This window comes from Dendrobates tinctorius, unplaced genomic scaffold (genome assembly GCF_039654945.1).
Source record: "Dendrobates tinctorius isolate UK_male_01 unplaced genomic scaffold, ASM3965494v1 ptg000203l, whole genome shotgun sequence".
Classification (NCBI taxonomy): domain Eukaryota; kingdom Metazoa; phylum Chordata; class Amphibia; order Anura; family Dendrobatidae; genus Dendrobates; species Dendrobates tinctorius.
Genome location: NW_027361870.1, coordinates 26389411 through 26415232, shown reverse-complemented (window position 1 = coordinate 26415232; position 25822 = coordinate 26389411). Strand labels below are relative to the sequence as shown.

At 47.2% G+C, this 25822-nt stretch overlaps 1 protein-coding gene across 1 annotated transcript in view; it reads right to left on the bottom strand.

Annotated features, from left to right (window-relative positions):
* Nucleotides 1-3438: 3438 nt before the first annotated feature.
* The window catches only part of MTIF2 (mitochondrial translational initiation factor 2), a 38862-nt gene continuing 16478 nt past the window's right edge, over nt 3439-25822 (bottom strand). The window contains exons 6-12 of the mRNA XM_073553905.1: nt 25570-25774; nt 20344-20596; nt 7868-8008; nt 7571-7735; nt 5937-6077; nt 5640-5857; nt 3439-3743 (exon numbers count right to left, since the gene is read on the bottom strand). Of these exons, the coding sequence (XP_073410006.1) occupies nt 5688-5857; nt 5937-6077; nt 7571-7735; nt 7868-8008; nt 20344-20596; nt 25570-25774 (1075 nt within the window). The 3' untranslated portion in view covers nt 3439-3743; nt 5640-5687. The remainder of the gene's footprint in view (nt 3744-5639; nt 5858-5936; nt 6078-7570; nt 7736-7867; nt 8009-20343; nt 20597-25569; nt 25775-25822) is intronic.

Here is a 25822-nt window from a genome sequence, read left to right as displayed (position 1 = left end):
GATGGCCTTGGCTGCCCAAACTGAAGCAAATGCGGGAGCCAAAGAGGCACCTGCCACTTCAAAGATTGAACGAGCCATGCGTTCGACTTGTCTGTCTGCTGTGTTCTTGAACTGTCCGGCAGCGAGAGAAGCGTTTGTGCTGCCAGCGTAGAGACTGGAGGGTCCACTTCAGGCGAATCTGTCCAATCCTTGGTGTCTTTCTGTGGAAAGGGGTAATTTGCTTCCAAATACTTGCGATTGGCGAATTTTTTCTCAGGCTGCAAAAAATGCTTAGAACGGATTTTTTGAAATTCCGGGTGATTAGGGAAGACCTTTGATGGTTTCTGAACACTTTCAAAGGAAATCTTGTGTTCTAGTGCTTCCGGGGTTGGATCTGAAATGTCCAGGACCCGAAGGATGGGAGAGACGATATCCTCAACTATTGCAGTATTGCTAGGGGGACAGGAGACGAGATAATTCTCTGTTTCGTTGTCTGGGTTAGAGTCACATATGCCTTCCGAGTCTGTGGTCGGAAATCGTTGCGGAGATCCGCATTGTCTGTCTCTGTCAGGGGACGGACTAGGTGACCTGGAGCCACTGTCTCTCTCCCTGGAGGGGGACGACCGAGTGCTATGTGAGGACGCAGATGAATGCGACCTGTGGTCAGAAGTGGCATGTCCCCGAGATTTAAACGCATGACCCCGGACCTGCTAGCGCGGGCTGGTCTCCCATTTGGGTTCCGGCCAAGGCTCAAGCTGCTTAGCGGCCGCCACCTGACGAATGCAGTCACGCTAGGCCTAGAACGGCCGGTGGCCTGGGTAACGTTCATAGCCGAGACATGACCCTGCAAAGCCTGCAGTAGTGTAGAGGTCAGGCTATGTATGGACTGTGTTATAGACTGCAACATCTGAGTAGCCCATTCCGGTATGGAAGAAGACGCAGAAGCGTTGGTTCTGACCCAGTGTTTTGGACACAGTCCCGGCAGTGTGGGTCCGTGCTGCCCCTGGGGAGTGGTCTTGCAGGCTGTGCAGAATGCTCTTGCCTGGTTTTCTTCCTTGAGCCCGGCATCATGCACAGAGGCTGGCTAGCAGGGGTCCTACAGGGGCTATGCAAAGGGGAGAACTTATAGGTAATATGAATGCACAGCTGAGTAAAGAGAACTCAGCTGTGATCTTACCCCACCAGTGTGCCCCTAAGTTCAGCGCCGACAAATCACAGTCCTGTGCCCCCCGGAGACTGTTGTATGGCTGTCAGCTATGTTTCCTGCTGCAGCAAGATGGCCACCGGGATTCTGAGGTGGAGGGGGAAGGGGGCGGAGAGCTGAAAAGGGCGCGCTGAGCTATGTAAAAGCACGCCCTTCCTGCCTCGATCCGCCCCTTCTATGACACTGCAGAGTGTCATTTTTGTCATCCGGGGGGCGGGAATAGGGCGGCGACTTCGGCTAGGCCGAAGCCACGGCCTAAATTTGATACCTCATGCCCAGAAGGGCTCCAGGACGGCGCGGTTGTCCAGGGGGGGGGGGGGGGTCGGATTCAAACCAGACCCCCCCGGATTGAACGGCAGGCTAGCGGTGGGGTTATGAGCGCGAACTAGGCCCTGTGGGGGTCCCTTTGAAGCGCTATGCAGCTGGTGCTGCCACAGAGACAGGGGCGCAGGGAGCCCTGTCTCTGACAAGTGCCATTCCTGCCTGCACCTCCCCCAGTCCCAACAGAAGCCCGCAGCTGGGCTGGGGTCCCTGGACTTGTAAGTGGCCGAATAGTGCCTGATACAGGCCCTACCTGCGGTGTCTCAACCTAATGCCCCCAGAGGGGGATTAGGGAGGGTGCTGCTGTCACCGTCAGGGGGCTTCATCCTATCCTCGACCTCAACCCAGAGCCCAAGGGAACTGGGGAAGGAGGGGGGGATCTCGAATTCGAGCCAGTACCCGAGGGACTGGGGAAGGAGCGACATGGGGAATAGCCGTCTCGACCTCAACCGGGTACCCCTTAATAGGGGACCGAGGAGGGAGCCATGCCGGGAGTCTCGCTGGGGACCCGCTTTTCTTCATCTGTAATCCGTTGAAGAGAAAAAAAAAAAAAAATCAAGGAAAAAAACAGAGTAAAAACTCTTAGGTGTGCCTCCTTGCGACACTAAGCAAAAACTGGAGAAGGCTGACGCCGTCCAGGGGTGTATACTGCAGAGGAGGAGCCAAACTTAATCTTTTTCAGATTATGCATAGTGTCGCCTCCTAGTGGACAGCAGCATAACACCCACGGTTCTGTGTCCCCCAATAAGGCGACAGAGTAATACTCAAAATGCCAGAAATACCTTTTTGGTCGCCGCGACACTGCATTAAAATGCAATAACTGGCGATCAAAAGAACATATTTGCACAAAAGCGGTATCATTAAAAACGTCAGCCCGGCCCACAAAAAAATAAGCCCTCACCAGATCCCAAAACTTTGGAATTTTTTTCACCACTTAGATAAAAGAGAACATAGACATGTTTGGTGTCTATGAACTCGTAATGACCTGGAGAATCATAATGGCAGGTCAGTTTTAGCTTTTAGTGAACCTAGCAAAAAAGTCAAGCAAAGAACAAGTGTGGGATGCACTTTTTTTGCAATTTCACAGCACTTGGAATTTTTTTCCCCTTTTCGAGTACACGACATGGTAAAACCAATGGTGTCGTTCAAAAGTACAACTCGTCCCACAAAAAATAAGCCCTCACATTGATGGAAAAATAAAAAAAAGTTATGGCTCTGGAAAGAAGGGCAAAAAACGAAAAAAGCTTCGGGAGTTAAGGGGTTAAAATTACCGCAAGACTTTTTTTTTTTTTTTTTTTTTAAACATGTTTCTATACCTAATTGGAAAATTATCTGATGGTCGCCTGCCCCAGCCACGAGGTGGCACCTGAACCCTTTATAGTGGGTATCTCACACAACTGACTCACACTGATCTAACCTTCTCCCGTAGGGTTTTACCCTATTTTGCGTGCGTTTTTTCCCCCTAGAGCACCCACTATCGTCAAATAAGCCACAATGTAAAGAAGAAAAAAAACAAATGGCTGCATATAACATGGAGAATAATACAATTCCGGTTCTTAATGCAGTGTACCCTACATCTCATCTCCTAGGTTTTTCTTTTTCTCACTGTTGGTTTAATCGTAGTTTATAATCATTCTTTGTTATAAAGGGATTGGCTTAAAAACCACATTCAACTTGAATATGCAGTGCTGCCAGTGTAAAGGATAGGGGAGGAACAAAGCAGCAGCCTGAGCCTGTGCAGTGTGAACCACCTCATACTCCCTGGAGTTAGTAATCAGGGATGTACCCCAGCGCAGCAGTGCTAGAGAGACCGAGCAGCCAACAGGGAAGAAACACACCAGTGACATACGAGTGTGACCGTACAGCTCCACTTCCATTGTAGTGGCGGCATATTCCACCAATCTATCACTTTACACCAATAATAAGACAAACCGTAGGAATTAAAAACACAGGAGCCGTGACATTTTAATCATCGTATGTCAACTTACAAGTGTTTTTAGTTTCCTTTTCTTTTTTTTACAAAAATAAATTACAATCTGTCAGGATTTAATACATAGATGTACAAGATGAAACTCCAGCTGTGGAGACGGAGAGAACACATGTCCAACTCGTATTCCAGGATATAAAGCCAGCATCTCCAGGACAGGAGATTTTTCACTTTCAGGGTCGTGAATTTACAAAAAGAGAATATGCTTTGCGGTTGTCCAAACTGAAGTCTTGTGCCAAAGATGAGGAGCCACTATGAACAAAAAAAAAAAAGCAGAAATGTAAAATACCCAAGTGTGACTTATATAACCCAGGCCTATAGGCCATTTCTTTTATAAAATATATTTAAGGCATGGATTTTGGTTTGGTGATCTCAGCTGCAACAGAGTATCCCAAAGAATGACAAGTTTTACAGGAGGCTGGTACAGCAGATACAATATTGTTTTAACCCTTTAAAGATCCAGCCAAAGACCATAGGCAGGAACGAGCGTAGACCAGCTCTGCCCCTGGCCGGCTTTTCCCAGGGCCCAGATCCGGCCGGGGAGCAGTGCCAGACTAGTCTGGTCTCCAGCTGCGGTATCCTTTCAAGAATATTATTTCTAAAATGACAGAGTATTTTAGAAAATAATACACGTTTGTAATTGGGCAAACAGGCTGCAATTCATGCTGGCCACTGTTTGGGCTTCATGAATCACCTGACAGGTTCCCTTTAATAATCACCAATAGGCTCTCTTATTGTAGTTAAGGAGCGCATCATTAGGCCATGTTCACATGTACAGCAAAAAAAAATGTTTTTTTTTTCTCCCCTCTATTTTTCTGCAGAATATCTGCGGCATTTAAAGGGGTTGTTCATACCTGGTGAAATTGTTGTCAAAAGCTGCAGTTTACAGGATCATAATGCTGTGTAACGCACACACCATTAGGATTTGGCTTTTCTTGGCAATTCTAGCAGACGCCATATGACGGCAAGAATGCGATGTGTAATATCCTAATGCGTTGCGGCTGACACTAATTTGAATGGATCCTGTGACGACTGCTGCAACCGACAAGAAAAGCTGAATCCTAATGGTGTGTGAATTGCACACCGTTAGGATTCGTCAAGCTGCAGCATTTTCTGAAAATTTCGGACTGACAACCCCAGTTTAATCACAGTGGATGAGTTTTCATGAAAACTCATACCCACCATGCAATTAAAGACACTGATCATCTGTGTGTTTTTTCCATATAGGCTTATCTGGGGAAAGAAAAGAACGCTGTGTTTTTATGTGCAGAATCCCCAAGATTCTGGACCAAAAAGACGAGGTGTCAAATCCTCAACAAAAACGCATTAAAATATATATGGGAAAATGTATCAAAACAACAGCCAGAGCAGATTGCTAAGGTGTATTCTGCAGCAGAGACAGGCAGAAAAAACACAGAATTTTTACACATGGGAGCATAACCTTACACAGTTCTTTCCATTGTAATGGCCCATACCTCTAATCTCAGCTGTTTGACACCTTGATTGCTACAGTCAATGTTTTGATCGGTGGAGATCACGCCTGTTTGTTGGGCTGCCTGTGTATGTATTGTGCCTGTCACACATCCACGACACATGCAGCTGCTGCGCTCAACAGCTGATTATCGGGAGCGCTCCAGGCATCCAGGTTCCCGATGCAGCTATTCGGCAAACGCTATAGCTATTCGGATAAGTTCTTATCCAAAGCTATTCGATCAACCTCAGTGACATGTTATACTACATTTCCTATGTATTGGTATCTATAGCTAAAACACTGCTACTGGTTGCAGCTCCAATGCATGCTAAACTTCATACAGGTATAACAGAGAAGCAAGCTTTAAGTTCAGAGTAGGAAAGCCATTCCTGGCAGGCAAAATATATGCTTGCATGTGATGGGTATAAGTTCCAGCACCTGTAGTGCTGGCAGAAAGCTGTCGAAGAGGAATGGCCCACTCAAAAGAGTACATGGCAAGCTACATAATATGTGAAGAATGACAGTAACTTATTGTATTAGACTGAAATGTAAACCAGAAGCAGTTTAAACTTGAGGTTGATCAAGGCAAAAACCAAGTTGGATGTATTCTGAAAGGGGTAGTCATTCATTTGGGATAGAGTGTGTTCCCCCATGGAACCAGAGCGTGGCGCACGAACCTCATAAAAACGACTGTTCACAGTGATGCACACCCAATGGACATCCAGTTAGAATCCAGGATCCCATGTTATTTTTTGAGGTACGGTTTTTTCTTCAAAGCAAATGATTTCATCCCCAACTTTAATCTCCACGTCTTGATCCAGACTCAGACCACACTCCACCCCGGATTTCACAGTCGGCACATCGTTCTTGTGGTGCTTCAGAGAAGTTAGTGATCCTGTAGAGGACAATGTCATAGAAATGGTGGAAAATTTACCATCTGGAGTAACGTAATGCAGAAGCTGTGTAAATCTCACCTTCCCAGAGAACAGAGCTGTTCCGGACTAACTTAAACTTCAGCTTCTTCTCCAGAAAGCCCTTCTGTACCCTGCAGCCGGCCACCTGGACTGTCTTCTTCCCTACAGTGACATCGAACAGAGCCAGAACAGAAGCCTCACCTGGAAGGAGAAGACAGAATTCAATGGCAGCATCAAGTAATATAAAAAACAACAAAACAAACTTTAGAACATCATTTCTCGTTTTAAAGGAGTTGTCCATTTTATCTTTATTTTAAAACATGCTCTTTTTAGTATAGTCTCTCACACTACCCAGCTCTCCTGTTCTCAATATGGCTCCTGATAGAAGAACATATGACCAGACCTGTCATTCAGTTCTCCAACTGAAAAATACCTTACACGTGAAAGCGGTTTTTCAGTTGAAGACTGATGGAATGGCCTGGTCACATGCTTTTTGGGCTCTCCATCTTGTCTATATACAGTATAGACGCACTTTCCTCAAAAAAAAAAAAAATGTTGGAAGAAAATTGGGGTACGTTTTATAGTCCGAATGTAGCTTACCGGGGGGAGAGGTGGCGCCAGTACCGGGGTCGTGGTTGCAGGAAGTCGGTAGCGGGGTAATGCTGCGAGCCCTGGGTTTGGAGGAGAGGGTGTCCCGGCAGTGTTTTTCAAGAAAATGTTGGCGGTGTCGGCAGGAGCATAGTCCCCGCTATGCTCATTGCTTTCCTGGCAGGGAGCTTCAAGAAAACGGCTGCCACAGCAGATTTAGATCCCAGATAAATGTCAAACCGAGATCTCAATCTGCGCAGGTGCACCCAGTCTTCCCAGCCCAGGGCCAGCAGTATCGTCCCACTACTGCCACAGCTGGCTACCTGCAGCGGCGACCCTGAGACACCCGCTGTCACCCCCCCCACCTCCCAGGTAAGCTAAGTTTGGACTACAAGATGGACCCCCATTTGACAGATTAACATTTTTTTTTTCCTCCTCATTATTTGGTCTGATGCACCTTATAGTCTGCAAAATACAGTAGCTTTCCACGGGCAGGTGCAAAACAGTCATTTCTGGGTCTTGCTCTGCCCAGTTTATTTTGAAGTCTGCTGGCAGATATGCGAGGTGAAGTACAAGAGTTAGAGACCATCCTGATTGGGGCACACCTTGTCGTGGTGGGATGGATTTGAAGCTTTTTTGATCAAAATGGTGTGAATGAAGTACCCCATGTTACTTACATGTACTGTTACTATTTATTTACTGCAGGGAATTTGTTCATTATTTCTATCCTAGGTTTTGTCGGTTAATGGTCACAGTGTGAATGTGTGCCTACACATTGCACTTATACCAACAGGTGTGCAGGCCCATTTCTTTGGTTTCATATGCGGATATCAGTAATGCCCTAAAAGCGGATGCCCAAGAGCTTTGTCTTGTTTTTGGATAATTGGCATTTAAAGGGTTCATCAATTTATCCTTAATGTGTAAACTAGGAGGGACACTAGCTAATGACTTGATCAAAGATAACATGTACTGTATGTATTATGTGAATGAGACAGTCACAGGGGGAGGCTGGGGTGTGATTGTTCTCTGTCTTTTCCTTATCAAGGTCAGGAATGAATACAAGAGGGGAAAAAATAAGGGCGCATGTGTGAGTAGAAACCACATACCTTTTACTACCTCTTCTGACAATTCTGGTAATGTATTAGAGATTTTTTCCTTCAAATCATCAAAGAGGTGGTAGATAACCTTGTGAAGTCGGATGGAGACTTCACTCTTGGTTGCAATTTGCTGCACGGATTTATTGGCATTAACATTGAATCCATAAATAGAAGCTTGTGCCAAGGAGACATAATGGAAGCAGAAAGTTTTGATCATTCACACTATAAGATTTATACAATAACCTATAGCCACAATCCATAAAAAAATGGATGTAGCAAGACCAGGTCTGAACAAAGGTTTCTTACCGTTGAAAGTTTCTGCAAGGGCAACGTCACTCTCACTGATGTTCCCAATGCCAAAATGGACCAAATCCAGTTCACATTCTTGATCTGCATCATATGTGTCCAATACACCGAGAATAGCTTCAACTGACCCATCAACATCACCTGAATGGAAAGAAAGGCCAAGAGAAGTAATGAAGTAAATGAGATTTCCAACTTCAGTCACCGTTGTTCTAATTTTTATTTCGTACATCAGTAGTGCACAAGAAAATAAGCAACTTTGTAATACATCTAATCAGGAAAAGGTGCTTCTTTCTCTGCCAGGACTGATCATTGATTCTAAATTTACAGGTAAAATCTGTATTTATTGACGACAGATTTTTCCCATGACGGAGATAGGAGATGACAATTGGTGCGGATGAGATTCTATGTGGAGGGTAGGGCAGAGGGGGGAATTAGAGGCAGAGCTCCACCCTCCTATTTACAAAGAAACTTATCAGCACCAACTGCCATAAATTTGACTTCAATTATCTCACAGATTCTGAGATTGATTTTTCTGAGTTTCAAACATTTTATTGGATTTTTAGTAAAATAAAAGGGGATAGGAAAAGGGGAGGGAAGGAAAAGGAAAGAAAGGGGATAATAAAGGGAAAAGGGTTAAGGGGATAAAAAATTGAGAACTCAAGTCTATTTGACCATACCATACTAGTACATGACTATACAAAATTAAGTTATCGTAACAGCGTACACAATGTATATATTTGAAGTCAAGGTAGCGAATTCAAACCAGACCAAATATGATTAAGGCCTCTTTCACACTTCAGTTTTTTGTGTCAGTTAAAATCCGTCAAAAAGGCAGAAAAGCGGATCCGTTCGTAACTGATGTGAACGGATGTCACAGGATCCGTTTTGTGACGGATCCGCAGAATGAAGAATTTTAAAGGAACCGCTGGCCGGGAAGGGGAGAGAGAGAGAGAGAGAGAATTTTTTTCGTCCGCCAGAAAGGATTTCAGGGTTAATTTTCTCCCTGACTTCCTTTCTCTGGGCATACGCAATGGAAAATGTGGATCCAAGAACAAAAAAAACGTTGCAAGGTCCGTCCAGGCATGCCGGCGGACAAAAAAAATTTGGCGGATCCTCACAAAAACGGATCCAACGGATGGCCATCCGTAAAGATCCGCCAGTAATGCAACTCAATGGGGAAAAAAACGGCTCCTCAAAAAAAATGGCGGATCCGTTTTTTTCAAAACCTGGCGGATTTTGACTGATGGTCAAAAACGGAAGTGTGAAAGAGGCCTAAGCGTTGCAAAATTTAGTATTCCAAACCTTCCATTTGTTGGAGTATTTGCTTATTCCGTCATTTACAATTGCAAATCTCTTTTCTATGGAGCTGTGCTGATGGATCTTATCCAGAATTTCAGAAAATAATGGTGGGTCGGGTTTCTTCCACCAAAAGGCAATTGTGTTTTTAACAACTAGAAAAATATGTATGATAACAAATTTAACAGACGGATCAGCTAGCTCCAGATCAAGAGATAACAGAGCTCTTTGAGGTGTAATTTTGAAATTTTGGTAAAAGGCAGTAATATGTAGCGACACACTGTTCCAAAGATCTTTAATCTTTGGGCAGCCCCAAAACAGGTGAAAGATTTCCTTGTTGGCCACAATTCCTCCAACAAAGAGGCGAATGTTCTTGATTTATGTGCGATAGTCTAATAGGGGTGAAATACCACCTAGTCAGAATCTTGAAAAATGATTCATGAAGAGTCATTGAAATAGTAGACTGGTAGGAGGATCTAATGGCGCTGTCCCAACGTTCAACCCCAATAGCCAAATTTAAATCAGACTCCCACCTCCTCATGTATGCATTACTTGAGCTAGCCAGATCACTGTTGAAATAATTATATGTTTTTTAAACTCCAGGTGTTTTTGTTGTTAGTATTGCACAGCAGTGACACAAATACCACTAAATTCATATTTTTGATTTGTTTAAGTTTCTGAATATGTTCCTTTAAAATCAAGAAGGGCACCAACTCGGATGACGGCATATTATATTTAGACTTAACCTCGCTAAAGGTGAAAAATTCATCTTCCTTGTGGAGGCTTGCAATTGTTTTAATGTCTGAGTTGAGCCAAAGTTCCGACAGAGGGATGTTATAAACAGAGGCCAATAATTGTATAGGGAATCTCTCAAACTGAGCCCGATTGGAGTGTGATTTTGGTGATCTCCAGGCCAGTATGATGGGCTTAAAAATTGGATGAGATGAAATCAACCTCGGATGGTGAAATATAAACTTGAAGAAATGTTCGTTGGCTAAAAACATGACTACCCAAATCATTTTCCAAATTAATGCAAGCAGGACAAGGCTTGTCACAAAACCAATACCAACTTTGTTTAATCAACAACGCCTGATAGTATGCATATATGTTTGGCATGCCTGAACCTCCATTACGTTTGCTTTTGTACAGTAGATCACGCGGGATTCTGGCCCTTTTCCCTCCCCAAATAAAAGAGTTAATCAAATTTTGAATCTTGTTTATAAAATTATGAGGGATGGTCAAAGGCAAAGTCCTAAAGAGGTAGAGAATTTTCTGCAGAATAATAGTTTTAGCAGTCAGTATTTTCTTGAATAAAGAGAGATCTAGACCTGAATGAAAAGATGTATCAAGAGAAATAGTCTTGAGGATCTCATTTAAGTTTGTTTTAATATTTAGTAAATTATTAGTTATAATTATCCCCAAGTATTTTTTCCCTCCTTCCTCCCATGTGAACTCATTCTCCTTCCCAAGCTCTTCAATCTCCCGATTATCCATATTGAAGGTCAAATAGTTAGATTTATTCTTGTTGATCTTAAAAAAGGAAACCTTAAGGTACTGTCACACTAAGCGATATCGCTAGCAATATCGCTATAACTTATGACGTTATAGCGATATTGCTAGTGATATCGCTATGTGTGATACTTACCTACGACCCGCTCCTTATCGCTGATTGCGCGAGAACATCCAGGACCGCTTCTCGTCGTCAGCTTCCTGCGGCGCTTCCTGTGGAGAGACGAGCGACGCGTGGACGCGAGGACGCAGGATCGCCTAGTGTGACAGGTAAGTAGCGACCCCCGTCCCCAGCGATGTCGCTGGTGAGATCTGCCTGTGTGGCAGCTCACTAGCGACCACTTAGCGATGCACCAGCGATCCTGACCGCGTCATATCGCTGGTACATCGCTAAGTGTGACAGCATCACTAGAGAAGAACTCCAGAGTGAGATTGATTTTTCATGACATATTGTACTTCATGATAGTGGTACATGATAGATGCTACTGTTCAGGCGCCGCCACCATTTTGATGGAGCAACATTTTTTTCCCCCAGTTTTTCCCCAGCAAAGCGGCACCTGCGCAGTAACCTTTATCTCGTTCCAATAGATGCTACTGTGCAAGTGCTGCCGTTGTGCTGGATAAAAAAAAACAAACAATTTGGCTCCATCAAAATGGCGCGGCAGTGCGCTTGCGCCGCCATTTTGATGAATTTTTTTTTTTTGTAACCACACAATAGTATTGTATATGCAGTATGTAATATAGGAGGCAGGTGCCTGGAGGATCAGTGACCTGTCAGAAGCCATGCAGATGCATACCTCATCAAAGCACCACATGAAGAACCCCCACAGGCCCGGAGCATGGGCATATCATTTAAGGGGGTTTTACACTAAGCGATATCGCTAGCAATATCGCTAAAACGTCACTGGTTTTGTGACGTTATAGCGATATTGCTAGCGATATCGCTATGTGTGATACTTACCAGCGACCGGCTCCCCCGCTGTCCATCGCTGATCGCGCGAGAATGTCCGGCTCCATTTCTCGTCGGGCGCTTCCTGCTGAGACTTCCTGCTGTGACGACGAGCGACGCTGGAGGCGGGCGGGAGGACGCCAGGATCGCTGTGTGTGAAAGGTGAGTATCGTGCGCTGCGTCGCTGCTGCATCGCTGTGAGGTCTTTCTGTATGAAAGCTCACTAGCGATCATTTAGCGATGCACCAGCGATCCTGACCGGGTCGGATCGCTGGTCGGATCGCTGGTGCATCGCTAAATGTAAAAGGGCCTTTACTCAAAACTACAAATAAAGATTAAACAACAACCACAAGAGGGATTTCATCAACCTAGGGATCATTTTAACCAGTAGAATAGCACCAATCTGACAGTGTATGTAGTTTACGGAGCAAAATCAGAGTTATGTCATGCAAAATAGTTAACATTTCCCACATAATTTTCTTGTTAGGTCATTACAAGAGTTACAAGTTGATCAGCAATTTATAATTTTTGCAACAAAATTTACAATTTTTTTTTTAAGTACCACATCACATTTCAAGTGACTGAGGGGTGTATGACAGAAAATACCCGACCTGTGACCTGCCCCTAATTTGCACCTGCTCTGCAGCATAATCGCATGTTTAGTGTGCCAAGAATACATTTTTTTCATGTTATTCAGCTTGGAGAGAAATAAAAAAATAAATTAATTAATTTGAAAATGGCGCCTGCCACTCCTGCGCAGTAGCAGCTATCAGTGTCTATAGCTGTGATAGATAGCTGCTACTCCACAGGCACCATCTTACTGAATAAGAAGAAAAATTCCTCCTCAAAGATGGTGCCGCCCGTGCCTGCGCAGTAGCAGCTGTCGGAGATAGCTGAGGCAGGTCAGTGAGTGATCAACTGACCTGTCACCAGTCTGCATTATGAATAGCTAATCAGAGCACCACATGCAGACCCCCCTCCAGACCCGCCTTAGGAACTTAGCACGAAACTGAAAATAGGGATTTTGTGTACTCACCGTAAAATCCTTTTGTCCGAGCCAATCATTGGGGTCACAGATTATGGGTATTATGCTGCTTGCCACTAGGAGGACACTAAGTAACACAGAATAAAAGTTAACTCCTCCCCTGCAGTATATACCCTCTTGCTGGCTGGAAATTCCCCAGTTCGCTGAAAAAGCAGAAGGAGCATTAAACAAATGACAATAACCATAACTCTGTCAAAACCTAAGAATGCTACAGTGAGCCAATAGGCTAAACAGGGTGGGTGCTGTTCCCCAATGATTGGCTCGGAGAAAAGGATTTTATGGTGAGTACACAAAAATCCCTATTTCTCCTACGCCTCATTGGGGGACACAGACAGTGGGATGTCCTAAAGCAGTCCCTGGGTGGGGAACATACAATTGCTAATACCCAGAGGCGTAGCTAGGGTTTTGGTTCGGGGGGGGTGGGAACTTCTGAGTGGGCCCCTAACTAAGTAACTTTGATTACAACTCGATGACGCACCCTAAGGCCGGAGTCACACTGGCGAGGAATACGGGTGCGTGAGAGGCGCAAAAAGCACGCATTAGACACGGACCAATGATTCTCTATGGGGTCACTCGCACCAGCCGTATATTTCTCCTCAGTATCCTACGCTCCGTGCCACTCGCAGCATGCTGCGATTGTCAGCGTACTACGCCCGTAGTACGCCAATGCAAGTCTATGGGTGCGCAAAAAATACGGATTACACACGGACCACACATGTGACTTGCGAGAAATACGCACCAGGTGTCTTTTAGCAAAGCCGGCAATTCAGTGCGCTATACAGTAAACTCACACTGACAGTTTTAATAAAGAAATGAAAGAATAGATATAGACACATAGAATGCATATATATATATATATATATATATATATATATATATATATATATATATATGCATTCTATGTGTCTATATCTATTCTTTCATTTCTTTATTAAAACTGTCATAGGGCTCCATTATATGTCCATTTTGCAAGCCTGCGAGAAAATCTCGCCATACGGATTACATACGGATGCTGACATGCGCAAAATACGCGACCACAGCTTGATTACGGATGACATACGGAGCACTGTTTAGGGGTCTGTCATCCGTATTACGCATGTAAAATACTGACTGTATTTTGCGCAGGTTAGTGTGACTCCAGCCTAATAGTGGATGTAGGAGAATCTCAGCAGATGACTGCGCTGTTACTGAAAATAATCCCTATATAAAGACCAATACTGATATTACCACCATATGGTCAGTGGTAATTACCAGTCCTACAAAACATATAAGTGATTACTGCACAGTTATAGTTGGTGTCTGACGATCTTTCTGATGGAATCGTTCACTTTTCACATCTTTTCCATCTGGCCCAGACCAACATGACAACTCCTCCAGCCACGACTCTGCTACAGAGAAAACAACGACACGTTTCACTTCTCATATTCCAGCTCCATCACCATATATCCCCAACCTGCACAAACCCCTCATCCTGCTGATACCCCAATGCTGAGCCGCTGGTGCCGTATGTGTCCCTATTACTGCATCTGATGCCCCACTGCTGAGCCACTGCTGCCATATGTGGTCCTATTACTGCACCTGGTGCCCCAATGTTGAGGCGCTGCTGCCGTTTGTGTCCCTATTACTGCACCTGATGCCCCAATGCTGAGCCGCTGCTGCCGTATGTGTCCCTATTTCTGCACCTGATGCCCCAATGCTGAGCCGCTGCTGCCGTATGTGTCCCTATTACTGCACCTGATGCCCCAATGCTGAGCCGCTGCTGCCGTATGTGTCCCTATTACTGCACCTGATACCCCAATGCTGAGCCGCTGCTGCCGTATGTGTCCCTATTACTGCACCTGATACCCTCTATACACACGCGGCTCCGTGCACCTCATACATGCATATCTCTGCTCCGTACACCTTCTACACACACGGCTCCGCTCCTCCGTACACCTCATACATGCATATCTCTGCTCCGTACACCTTCTACACACACAGCTCTGCTCTGTACACCTCATACACACACAGATCTGCTACATCCACCCTGTAAACCCCTCCTGAACCCACACAAACTTCACCTCATCCAGCACCATGAAAAACAGCACAGCAGAGTCCTGCAGCCACTGAAGCCCCTGATCATGTGACCCCTGGGTCCGCCCCTCCTGTGACCTCATCACAGGTCCTGTGCGCACAGAATAGCCCAGGACGACAATGCTGGCTGAGTGAGGTGGGGGGCCCACTGCTGGCACCGGGGCCCCCCACCGCCTTCTCAGGGGCCCATAGCGGCCGGGCAGCAGAGTAGGGAGATCGATTCTCCCTGCTCTGCCGCAAAATAGTGGTGTAGTGTAGCTCCGATGGGCCCCCTCAGAGCGCAGGGCCCGGGCCACCATCCCCCCTGCAGCTACGCTACTGCTAATACCCCATGTACCACTGACTCAACACTGTGGTACTGCCGACTGCAGGATGTGTCTGCCAAGAGCTGCATCCGCAGAGGCCTGAGAATGAGTTTGGTAATGTTTTGTAAAGGTATGCAGGCTGGACCAAGTTGAAGCCTTGCAGACAGGCATGAGAATGAATTTAGTAATGTTTTGTAAAGGTATGCAGGCTGGACTAAGTTTGAGTGTTGCAGACCTGTTCTGCCGACACCTGGTGCCGAATGGCCCAAGAGGCGCCCACTGAGCGGGTAGAATGCGCCTTAATCCCTGCTGGGACAGGTGTGTCCCTGACACGGTAGGATTCATGAATAGCCAAGCAGATCCACCAGGCTAGTGTGGTTTTTGAAGAGGCTAGACTCTTCCTATGCCTCTGTGGATGTACGAACAGGGCATCTGACTTGTGGGAGCCGTCCGCGAGATGTACCGTCTCAGAGCCCTAACCATATCCAGGGTGTGGAGGGCCCTCTCAATGCAATGGACTGGTGCCGGACAGAAGAAAGGCAAAACGATTTCTTCGTTGAGATGAAAGGAAGACACAACTTTTGGCAGGAAAGACAGGGACGTCCTGAGAACTGCCTTGTCCTGATGAAAATTCAGGAACGGAGGACGGCAGGACAGGGCCGCCAATTCCGAATCTCGTCTGATTGACGTAATTGCCGCTAGAAAGACCACCTTCCAAGAGAGAACAGCTAGTGGTATGTCCTGCAGTGGTTCAAAAGGAGCCTTCTGTAAGGCTCCGAGAACCAAGTTAAAGTCCCATCATTCCAATGGGCCTTAATATAGGGAGGCGCCACATGGGAGACTCTCTGAATGTCTTCACCTGCAATATGGTGGCAATTTTACGTTGGAATAGCACTGACAAGGCTGAAATCCGGCCCTTGAGCGAGGTAAGCGCGAGGCCTGACCTTAATCCGGATTGTAGGAATTCCAATATGAAAGAAATAGAAAACATCAGTGGGGATTGACCATGGTCCTTGCACCATGAGAAGAAGGCTCTCCAGGTACGGTGATAAATGCGCATGGATACGGGGTTCCTAACATTAATCATGGTGGAGATCACATCGGGAGAAAAAAAACAGACTGTGCTAAAAACCCAGGGTCAACAGCCACGCCGTCTAAGACAGGGCCCCGGAGTTCTGGTGGTAAATCGGGTCCTGTGAGTAGATCCATGCGATCTGGAAGTAGCCAGGGAACGTCGGCGACTAGTTGTACTAGTTCTGCATACCATGGCCGGCGCGACCAATCTGGCGCGACTAGGATCACTGGTACTCCCTCTGCCCTAATTTTCTTGATGACCCTCGGGAGCGAGGAAACAGGGGAAGAATGCACGGGAGCCGGAACCACGGCAGAACTAGGGTGTCCGCTCCAATGGCGCATGGATTGCGCGATCAGGGAATGAATCGAGGAACCTTGTTGTTTATTCTTGGGGCCATAAGATCCACATCCGGAAATCTGCTGAAAAAAACTTCCAGATGAAGAGACCACTCTCCTGAGGCAAGGCCTTGGCGACTGAGAAAATCCACCACCCAATTGTCTACATCCGGGGTGTGGAATGTTGAGATGGGCGAATGGTTGGTCACGGACCAGTGGAGGATATGACTCACTTCGTGCATGGCCATCCTGCTCAGAGTACCCTCCTGACTGTTGATATACGCCACAGGCGTGGCATTGCCGGATTGGATCCTGATGAGGTAACCTGCGAGGAGATGGTGGAAACTCAGTAGGGCTAATCTGATCGCTTGAATGACTAAGATGTTGATGGGGAGAAGCGACTATCGAATTAACCAATGACCCTGTGCCGTGTGGTGACGAAGAAAAAAATGCACACCAGCCCAGAAGACTGGCGTCAAAGGTCACCACCGACCGTAGTACTGGGAGAAAGCACTTCCCTTAACTCAGTGAGGCTTTCAGTGCCCCCCGCTTGGAGGCTCGTCTGACCAGCAGTGACAGAAGGAACTGGCGGTCTAGGGAGAACGGGTTCTTGTCCCAAGTTAACAGCAACGCATGTTGTAAAGGGCAGAGATGGAACTGTGCGAATGGGACTGCTCCCATCGCTGCCACCATGCTTCCGAGAACTATCATGCTGAAAAGTACGAGTGAGAAACCAGTCGGGAAAGAGTCCGCGCTGCCTGTTGTAAGGCTCGGGTCTTTTCTGGAGGGAGAATGACCAACCCACCGGAAGAGTCCGAGATCATTTCCAAAAAAGGAAATCTGCTGGACCGGTGTTGGGGAAGTCTTTTCGAAGTTTATCTTCCGACCCAGGCGAGAAAGTGTATTTACTGTGATATCCACGGATTCCCCGCAGGCTGGAAGGGATGGACCCTTGATCAGCAGGTCGTCCAGATACGGCAGTGCCACCACTCCCCGAGAGTGGAGAATGGCCATGACAGCCGCCATGACCCTGGTAAAGACCCTGGGGTTGGTGGAGAATCCGAAGGGCAAGGCAATGAACTAGAAGCGCTCCTCTCGAATTGCAAAACGCAGAAACTGCTGGTGAGACGGGCAAATCGGGATGTGACGGTAAGCATCTTTGATACCGATGGATGATAGGGACTCTCCCTTTTACATGGAGGCGACAACCGATCGGAGGAATGCCATTCGGAATCGCCGTACCTTGACAAACTGATTTAACAGCTTGAAGTCCAGTATGGGCCACATGGTTCTTTGGAACCACAAAGAGGTTTGAATAAAAAATAAATAAATCGCTGAACCATTCGTCTTGAGGGACCGGAAGGATGACTCCGTCCCTTTGCGGCGCATGAACACCCCGAAGTAAGGCTGTGACTGAATGACAGCAGACGGCCGCCTACTTTGTCGGTGTCTGCCGGATACTACAACAAGCCATTGAGTAGAGGATCTATGGGATCTGCTGTCCTAGATGAAGATGCTCTTGGCCTGGGTTTCTAAGAGCGGTTAGGACTGTGAGAAACCTGGGAACCCCTGCCTCCACGAGGGGACCGACCTAATCCGGAAGAGAAGGTTGTGGAGGACCAGCTGAAGCTGTTACGAAAAGGTCGGAAAAAAAAACAAACGAGTCGGCTGTTGATTCCGAAAAAACGGCCGTACAGCCCCTTGTTGGGGAAGAAACCTACTCTTCCCCCCGGAAGTGACAGAAATGAGTTGGTCCAGTCTTTCTCTAAACAGGCGACCAGTTTGATAGGGTAGAGAAGCCTTTGATCTCCTGGAGGTGGAATTTGCCCGCCAGTCACGTAGCCAGAGGGCTCTTTTGATGGAGACTGCACCCCCCACAGCCGTCCAAGAGCCCGAGGGGCGGAGAAGGGATTAAGGACACGGCCCCGAGACTAGCAGGGTGCCTCTCGTACACAGCGAGAGGCGCCAAAGACGTGTCCGGCGGCACTAACAGTGGGCGGCGCTATGTAAATTGCGGTCTAGTAGGCCGAAAAGCCGGGGACTAAATTTTTGGTCCTACCTGCGGCGAGCGCCGGGTGAAGGGGGGAGACGTGACAGGGCGCCGGTATACCGCCGCTGAGACTCGGTCAGCGCTTCTCCCAGGGACCAGGACCCGACCCATACCTCCAATCCGGTGCTTGCGCCGGCTGCGCTGTCCAGGAGCCTGCAGATTTCATCCCATCACAGACCCTGAGGTAAAAGAGCTCCCGGGCGATGTAGCAGAGCCGGAGGAGTTGTTAAAGGGGTATACATCAATCGATTCACCCTATGGGCAGGGGGATGGAGAGGCTATGGGGTTGATACAGGGCATCCAAAGAGCTCCACAAGTTCTTCTCCATGCACTCCGTGTGCTCCGCGCTTGCCCTCGCTTCCGGACGAATCAGTGCCCCAGTCGTCTCAGGAAAGTGTATGAGGAGGTTTACTCCGCATGCTTGCCTGTTGTTGGTTCGGGGGAGAGCGGGCCGTAGAAAGGAACCGTCGCCCCCTTCACTCCGTTAATTAATAAAAATTTACAGAAAATTCACAAATGAACATAAAAACGGTGGGTCTGAAGCCAGACCCAAGTGCCTCCTACAAACACTAAGCAAGAACTAGAGAATTCCAAGCCAGAAAGAGGGTGTATACTGCAGGGGAAGGGTTAACTTTTTTCTGTGTTACTTAGTGTCCTCCTAGTGGCAAGCAGCATAACACCCACTGTGTGTCCCCCAATGAGGCGTAGGAGAAATAAAGATTAAAGAACAACCACAAGACGGATTTTATCAACCAAGGTATCATTTTAATCAGTATAATGGCGGCAACATGACACTGTGTAGGTTACTGTGCACAACCCTGCTGACAGGTTCCCTTTAAATGCAGAGACTGTGAATTCTGGTGGAAGAGGTGGCCTTGTGAGAGCAAATTCCATGTATATGCCAAAGAGATGCTTCATAAGAATATCATCCATCACTATAGAAACCATTGTATAAAAAAAAAAAGCATACTTTAAGATATTAAATTACATAACGTATATACTCGTGTATAAGCCGAGATTTTCAGCACATTTTTTGTGCTGAAAACGCCCCCCTCGGCATGTACACGAGTCATTGTCCAGAAAGCCGGAGGGGGAGGGGGAGCGGTAGAGCAGATGCAGGAGCCGGCGGCTGTGGCACAGCGACAGCTGCAGCTGCCGGCTTCAAGAAGACGTCATACTCGCCCCTCCTCGTGCCGTTGCATCTCTGTCCTGGTGCCTGCAGCTCTTCCCCTGTACTGAGCAGTCACGTGGTACCGCTCATTAAGGTAATAAAAATGCACACGTATCCACTCCCATAGGCGTGGAGTGCATATTCATTACCTTAATGAGCTGTACCACGTGACCGCTCAGCACAGGAAGAGCTGCCAGCACCGAGACAACGGAGATGCAGGGAAAGCGTGAGGAAGGAGAGTAGGACTGGGGGGGTGTGTGTGTGTGTGTGTGTGTGTGTGAACAATGCGGGACCAGGGGAGCTGTGCATACAACAGGGGGAGCCACACATAGCAGGGCAGGACGGAGGACAGAGATAAGGGAACAATGCATACCCGGCTTATACTTGAGTCAATAAGCTTACCCAGTTTTCCCATGGCAAAATTAGGTGCCTTGGCTTATACTCGGGTGGGCTTATACGGTACATTTTTTTTTGGCATCTAGTAAAAACATTTCATTTTCACAATGGATTCCTATGATGACGTATACATTGCTTGGTGTCACTATGAAGCAACGTATGCGCCCCAGCGTTTATGATGATTCCCTATAATGTGGTAAAAATATAGCCTAATGCTCTGTAAAGTTAATTCCGATTTATAGACTATGGAGGGTGAGCTTCAGAGCACTAACCTTTTATTATTATGGGGACTACTGGTCTATCCCGTGTTGTCTTTTCTGCCGGTCTCTTGCACAAGAGTGATTTCTTTGCCCGATACAGCATAGCACTTTTCTGTTTCCAGGTCATGCCAATAAATGTATCCAGGTGCTTCCTGTGAGCATCTCGGTGCTCCTTCTGTCTGACTTCAATCATTTCCAAATCCTTTTTCATTTTCTCCTGTTCCTCCATGGACGTTCTCCACTGTACGACTTCTTTGGCTCGTTGCTGGTAATTCACAAAACAAGATTCCCATATAAAGTATTAAAAACAAGACTTCAAAGTGGCCACATTTATGCAAATCACTGCTGTTTCTACACTTTTCTGGCGTCATTTGATCCTTTTTAGTGGTTTTAATATTTGCGCCTTATTTTTTGTGCTACTTTTTAAGATGTATTCCTTTTGCAAATCCCCCCCCGCCCCCTCGACAACTTTTCCTATCCAGATGTTTTGCATAAGATTCCTGAAATGTGACTTTTACCACATTTTTTGGTGCATTTCACGCTAGTCCCAGGGTGGAGTAAGTTTTCTGCAGCAGCTCTATGGGACGTTTTAAAGGATTTGCAACTTTAAAGTGCTAAATAGTGTGATGAGCGTAACTGAAAGTTTGCCTAGGGTGCTCGGGTAATCTCCGCATGTTTTGTGCCTGTCTTCCCAGGCCTGCATTAGATGAGGCATGGGTATGAACCTTGTGATGGCGTGCAAAGATGACCAGGTTGCGGCCTTAAAAATCTGTAAAGTGGAGACCTGGTGACGAACTGCCTAGGAAGCTCCCACCGCCCGGGTGGAGTGAGCCCTTACCCCAGGAGGCGGCTGTTTGTCTTCAACATGGTATGCCTCCAGTATTGCCAAACGAATCCAACGGGCGCTAGTGGACTTGGAAGCTGGGAGCCTCTTACAACGACCTTCAGAGATGACAAATAGGGCATCAGAGTGGCGAAAGGAAGCAGTACTTGAAATATAGACACAGATAGCTCTGGTCAGATCCAACTTGTGGAGGGACTTCTCCAGGGGGTGGACCGGAGAGGGACATAGAGAAGGACAATATCTTCATTAATGTGAAATGAAGAGACCACCTTAGGCAAGAAGGAAGGAACGGGTCTGAGCACCACCTTGTCCTGATGTAGAATCAGGAGCGGCAGGATAAAGCAGTTAACTTCAGTGATTCTCCTGATGGAAGTAATGGCAAATAAAAAGGCAACCTTCAATGACAGGGAGAGAAGACAATGTCTTGAATAGGCTCAAAAGGAGCGTGCTGGAGTGCGCCAAGAACAAGGTTAAGATCCCATGGATCTATCGGAGGACGATGGTGCCAGGTGGGCGACTCCTTGGAGAAAAGTCTTTACCTGGAACAAGAAGCCAGGCTTCATTGGAAAAGAATTGATTTAGCAGAAACTTGACCCTTAAGGGTACTGAGTGATAGACCAGAGTCAAGACCTGCTTGTAGAAAACCCAGGATGGAAGGAAGGGAAAAAGACATAGGGACCAAGTTGTTGTCCTCACTCCACCGAAAGAAGGCCTTCCAGTGTCTGTGATAGATACGTGAAGATGCTGGTTTTCTCACCCTAATCATGGTCTAAATGACCTGATGGGAAAAACCAGCCTCCCTCAGGACTGCAGCCTCAGCGGCCATGCCGTTAAACGCAGACTGTGAACTCTGGTTGGAGAGGGGACCTTGTGAGAGAAGATCTGGACGGTCTGGAAGCCTCCAGGGAACGTTCATGAGCATGTTTACCAGCTCCATGTACCAGGCCCCTCTTGGCCAGTGTGGAACTACCAGAATTACAGGAATCCCTTCCACCTTTATCTTTTTCAGAACTCTTGGAATCAAGAGGAGAGTCGGAAAAAGAAAAGGCAGCTGGAATTGGGACTATGAGATTACTAGCGCATTGAAGCCGATGGCTAGCGGATCTCGAGACCTGGCTATGAACTGAGGAACCTTCATCCAAGACGCCATCAGGTCGACGTCCGGTGTTCCCCATCTCTGGCATATCTGGTTGAAGACCGCGGGGTTGAGAGACCACTTGCCCGATGCGAGACCCTGACGACTCAGAAAATTGTCTGCCCAATTTTCCACCCCCGGAATGTGAACGATTGATATGGCGGGAACTTGACGGTCCGCCCATAGCAGAATCCTTACCATCTCTGCCATAACTTGTTTACTGCGAGTCCCACCTTGATGGTTTATGTAAGCCACGGCAGTGGCAATGTCCGACTGTATGTGGACTGGCTGGCCTGCGAGGAGGGTCTGCCAGCGGCGATGGGCAAAGAAAATTGCCCTGATCTCCAGGAGATTGATGGGGAGAGCGGCTTCTTGGGAGTTCCAGCGACCCTGTGCTGTGTGATGAAGAAAAAACGCTCCTCAACCGAGGAGACTGGCATTGGTGGCGATGACCTGCCACCGGAGAGGGAGGAAAAACTTTCCGCGCAGGACTGAGGCAGATAGCGTCCACCAAGTCACAGACTGCCTCACCCTGAGAGGCAGAACAAGTGACGGATCCTAACGTGAGAGTTCAATCGCTTGAGGTTCAACATCAGACGGAGAGATTCATCTTTCTTCTGGACTACGAAAAGATTGGAGTAAAACCCTGAAAACAGCTTGTGCCAGGGATCGGGTACGATTACTCCTGTACGTAGTAGGGAAGAGATGGCCTGAAGAATACCTGGGGCCTGAGACGGGAGTCTTGGCCGACGAGACTGAAAGAAATGTCTTCCTTGTGAAGTGGGGTTGAGAGGAGTCGATTTTGTAGTCAGAAGTCACTCTCTCTCTGACCCAAGCGACATCGACCACCGACAACCAGGTGTCCCGAAAGAGAAGCAGGACTCCCACCCTGGAGAGATCCTGGGTGGAGGTGACCTGTCACGCTGAGGAGAACCTGTTGGCGTGGGACCCAGAGGACTTGGAGGAGCGACCTTTTGGCCGCTGGTGAGGTGCAGGTTTGATAAGACAGCTTCTTCCTTTCCCATTGGGCGGAAGAGCGGTCCTGCTGGGAGGAAGTCCCTGAAGAAGAGAAGGGCCGAAAGAAACGTAACTGGAGCGACCTCTTCCTCTTGAAAAGAAGCTTAGGTCTGGTTTGGGGAAGAGAAGTGCGCTTCCCACCAATAGCATTCAAAATTATTTGATCCAGCTTGGACCCAAACAGTCTAGAGCCTTGGAAGGAAGGATTAGTAAAGGACTTCTTAGACGGTGGATCTGCATTCCATGCTTTCAACCAGAGAATGCGGCGTATGGCAACGATGATGCTGGTAGCCATGGTGAAACAACCTGCCGCATCGAAGGAGGCAGTCAGAAGATATCTGCGGGCACGGGCAATCGGCCAGCTCATCCAGAGGGGCTGCCGCTAGGATACCCTGACGAAGCATTCTTGACCAGGCAGGCATGGACTTAGCCACCCAGGTGGAGGCAAAAATGGGGCAGAGGGAGGCACCAGCTGCTTCAAAGACTGACTTAGCCAATGATTCAGTCTATCTATCCGTAAAGTCCTTAAGAGATGCACTGTCCGGCAGAAACAAGACTGTCTTGCAAGACAGGCGAGAAATCGGCGGGTCCACATTAGGGAACTCTGTCCATCTACCAACAAGGTCTGGGCTAAAGGGATAAAGAATTTCTAGCTGCTTCCTTCCCAGGAAGCACTTTTCAGGGTGTTCCCAGTGTTTAGACATAATCGCTGCAAATTCCCTGTGATTGGGAAAAGGAAAGCCCTGCTATTGGGCTGAAAATAGTGCGCGATTTAAAAACGTGGTGGTGAGTGGCCAGAGGGAGCCGGGAAGAGGTGTGGCCAGGAAAAAGGGAGGGGGTGTGGGTCACCAGGTCTGAGGCCGGCCAGGGAGAAATGGCCACAGATGTGCAGGGATTACTACATTAAAGCTGCCCTGTCCCATGTGTGAAGGGACAGTAACACTTCTGGAACATGTCCAGTTAAGGGGAGGGGATACATACCTGCAAGTTGAGTTCCCAGTCCTCTTCACCGATGAGAATACCAACAGGAGCCCCTGGGTGAATGCGGGTCACTCGTATGAGAAATCCTCCTTCCCGCACCGTCTCCAGATGGTGCAGAAGACGGCGTCAACCCCTTATAAGGGGGAAAGGCTACCACTGGTGACCATTGTCTTCCTCCCAGCACTCTCCTAGGAGAGGGGTGGTGTAAAGGCTAGGAACAGCCACCAGGAATCACCCTAAAGTACCGTGAGGGTCCAAGAGTGGGCGATGTGAGTGATACCACACTGCTCTCAGAGGCGCATAAATGATATTGGGCAGATTTAGAAAAACTGGGGAGCAGCCTGTTAAGCAGGAGCAGCATTTTATTCTTAGTTTGTAATTCTTGGTGTCAGCCTCCTGGTGTCAGCAGTGTACACCCCCATGCTTTCCTGTGTCCGCCAGTGAAGCCCCCAAAAAACATCCATTCACAGAGTACATTTCACTTATCAAGTGCCCTGTAAGACATAAGAACTGTCCTGTGACTGGAGGTTATCAAAGGCATTTTTCTTTTCCACACCTTCATAAATCTCCTTCATTGAATAAAGGGTGGAAAACCATTTGGAAAAAAAATGAATACTAATTGTAACGTGGCTGCAGATTTGTCAAAACCAATTTTCAAACACCAGATTAATCTGATTGACTATTTAAGAGTCTTCATTAATAAGCCAAAGTACAGACTGGCTACAAAAAACATCTAGTGCTCAACCATTTAAGGCCAGATGACTGATTTCTATGTGCATTGTGTAATGCTTCATCTCTCCTGTGGGGGTGCTGCAGGAGTTTCTCACTTGCACTGTTCAAGAGGGAACCTGACAGCAGGTATTCAGTTTAGAAAGGAAATCTTGTAGAAATAATGTCAATAAAAAGGGGTTGTCCAGACCTAAACAACTGAGGACCTATCCATAGCAAAGGTGACCAATATGACATTACTGAAGGTTGGACACAGATTTCAGCTGATCAGTGAACCATTCAATTGAACGGGAGCTAAACAGCAGTAGTATGCAGCTGCCATAGAAATGTGCGGGCAGCAATATTCGGCCTTGTACATCTCTCATATCCGACCTCTAACTCCAGCTGAAGGGTGGGGCTGCAAGGTGTCAGACCGCCACTGATCCTACCGATGGGTCAATGATTGTTCAGCACTGAACAATCCCTTTATGGCTTCTGGTCCATATCTATGGATCTCTGAGAAAACAAATAATTGTTGGTAACAAATTTTTACCTCCGATTCCACTTCCAAGATCTCATCTCCAGCAGATGGTAGCTCTTTCCAGCCAACTATTTCCACAGGCATGCTTGGCAACACGTCACTCAGAGTCGTGTTGTTTTCATCTAGCATTAACCGGACTTTAGCCCAGGATTTCCCCGCCACCAGTATGGCTCCTTTTTTAAGGGTTCCTCTCTGCACAATAGCTGTGGTCACTGGACTGAAAAGGAAAAAGAAATGTTCTGAATAATACACAGTATTGGCACTG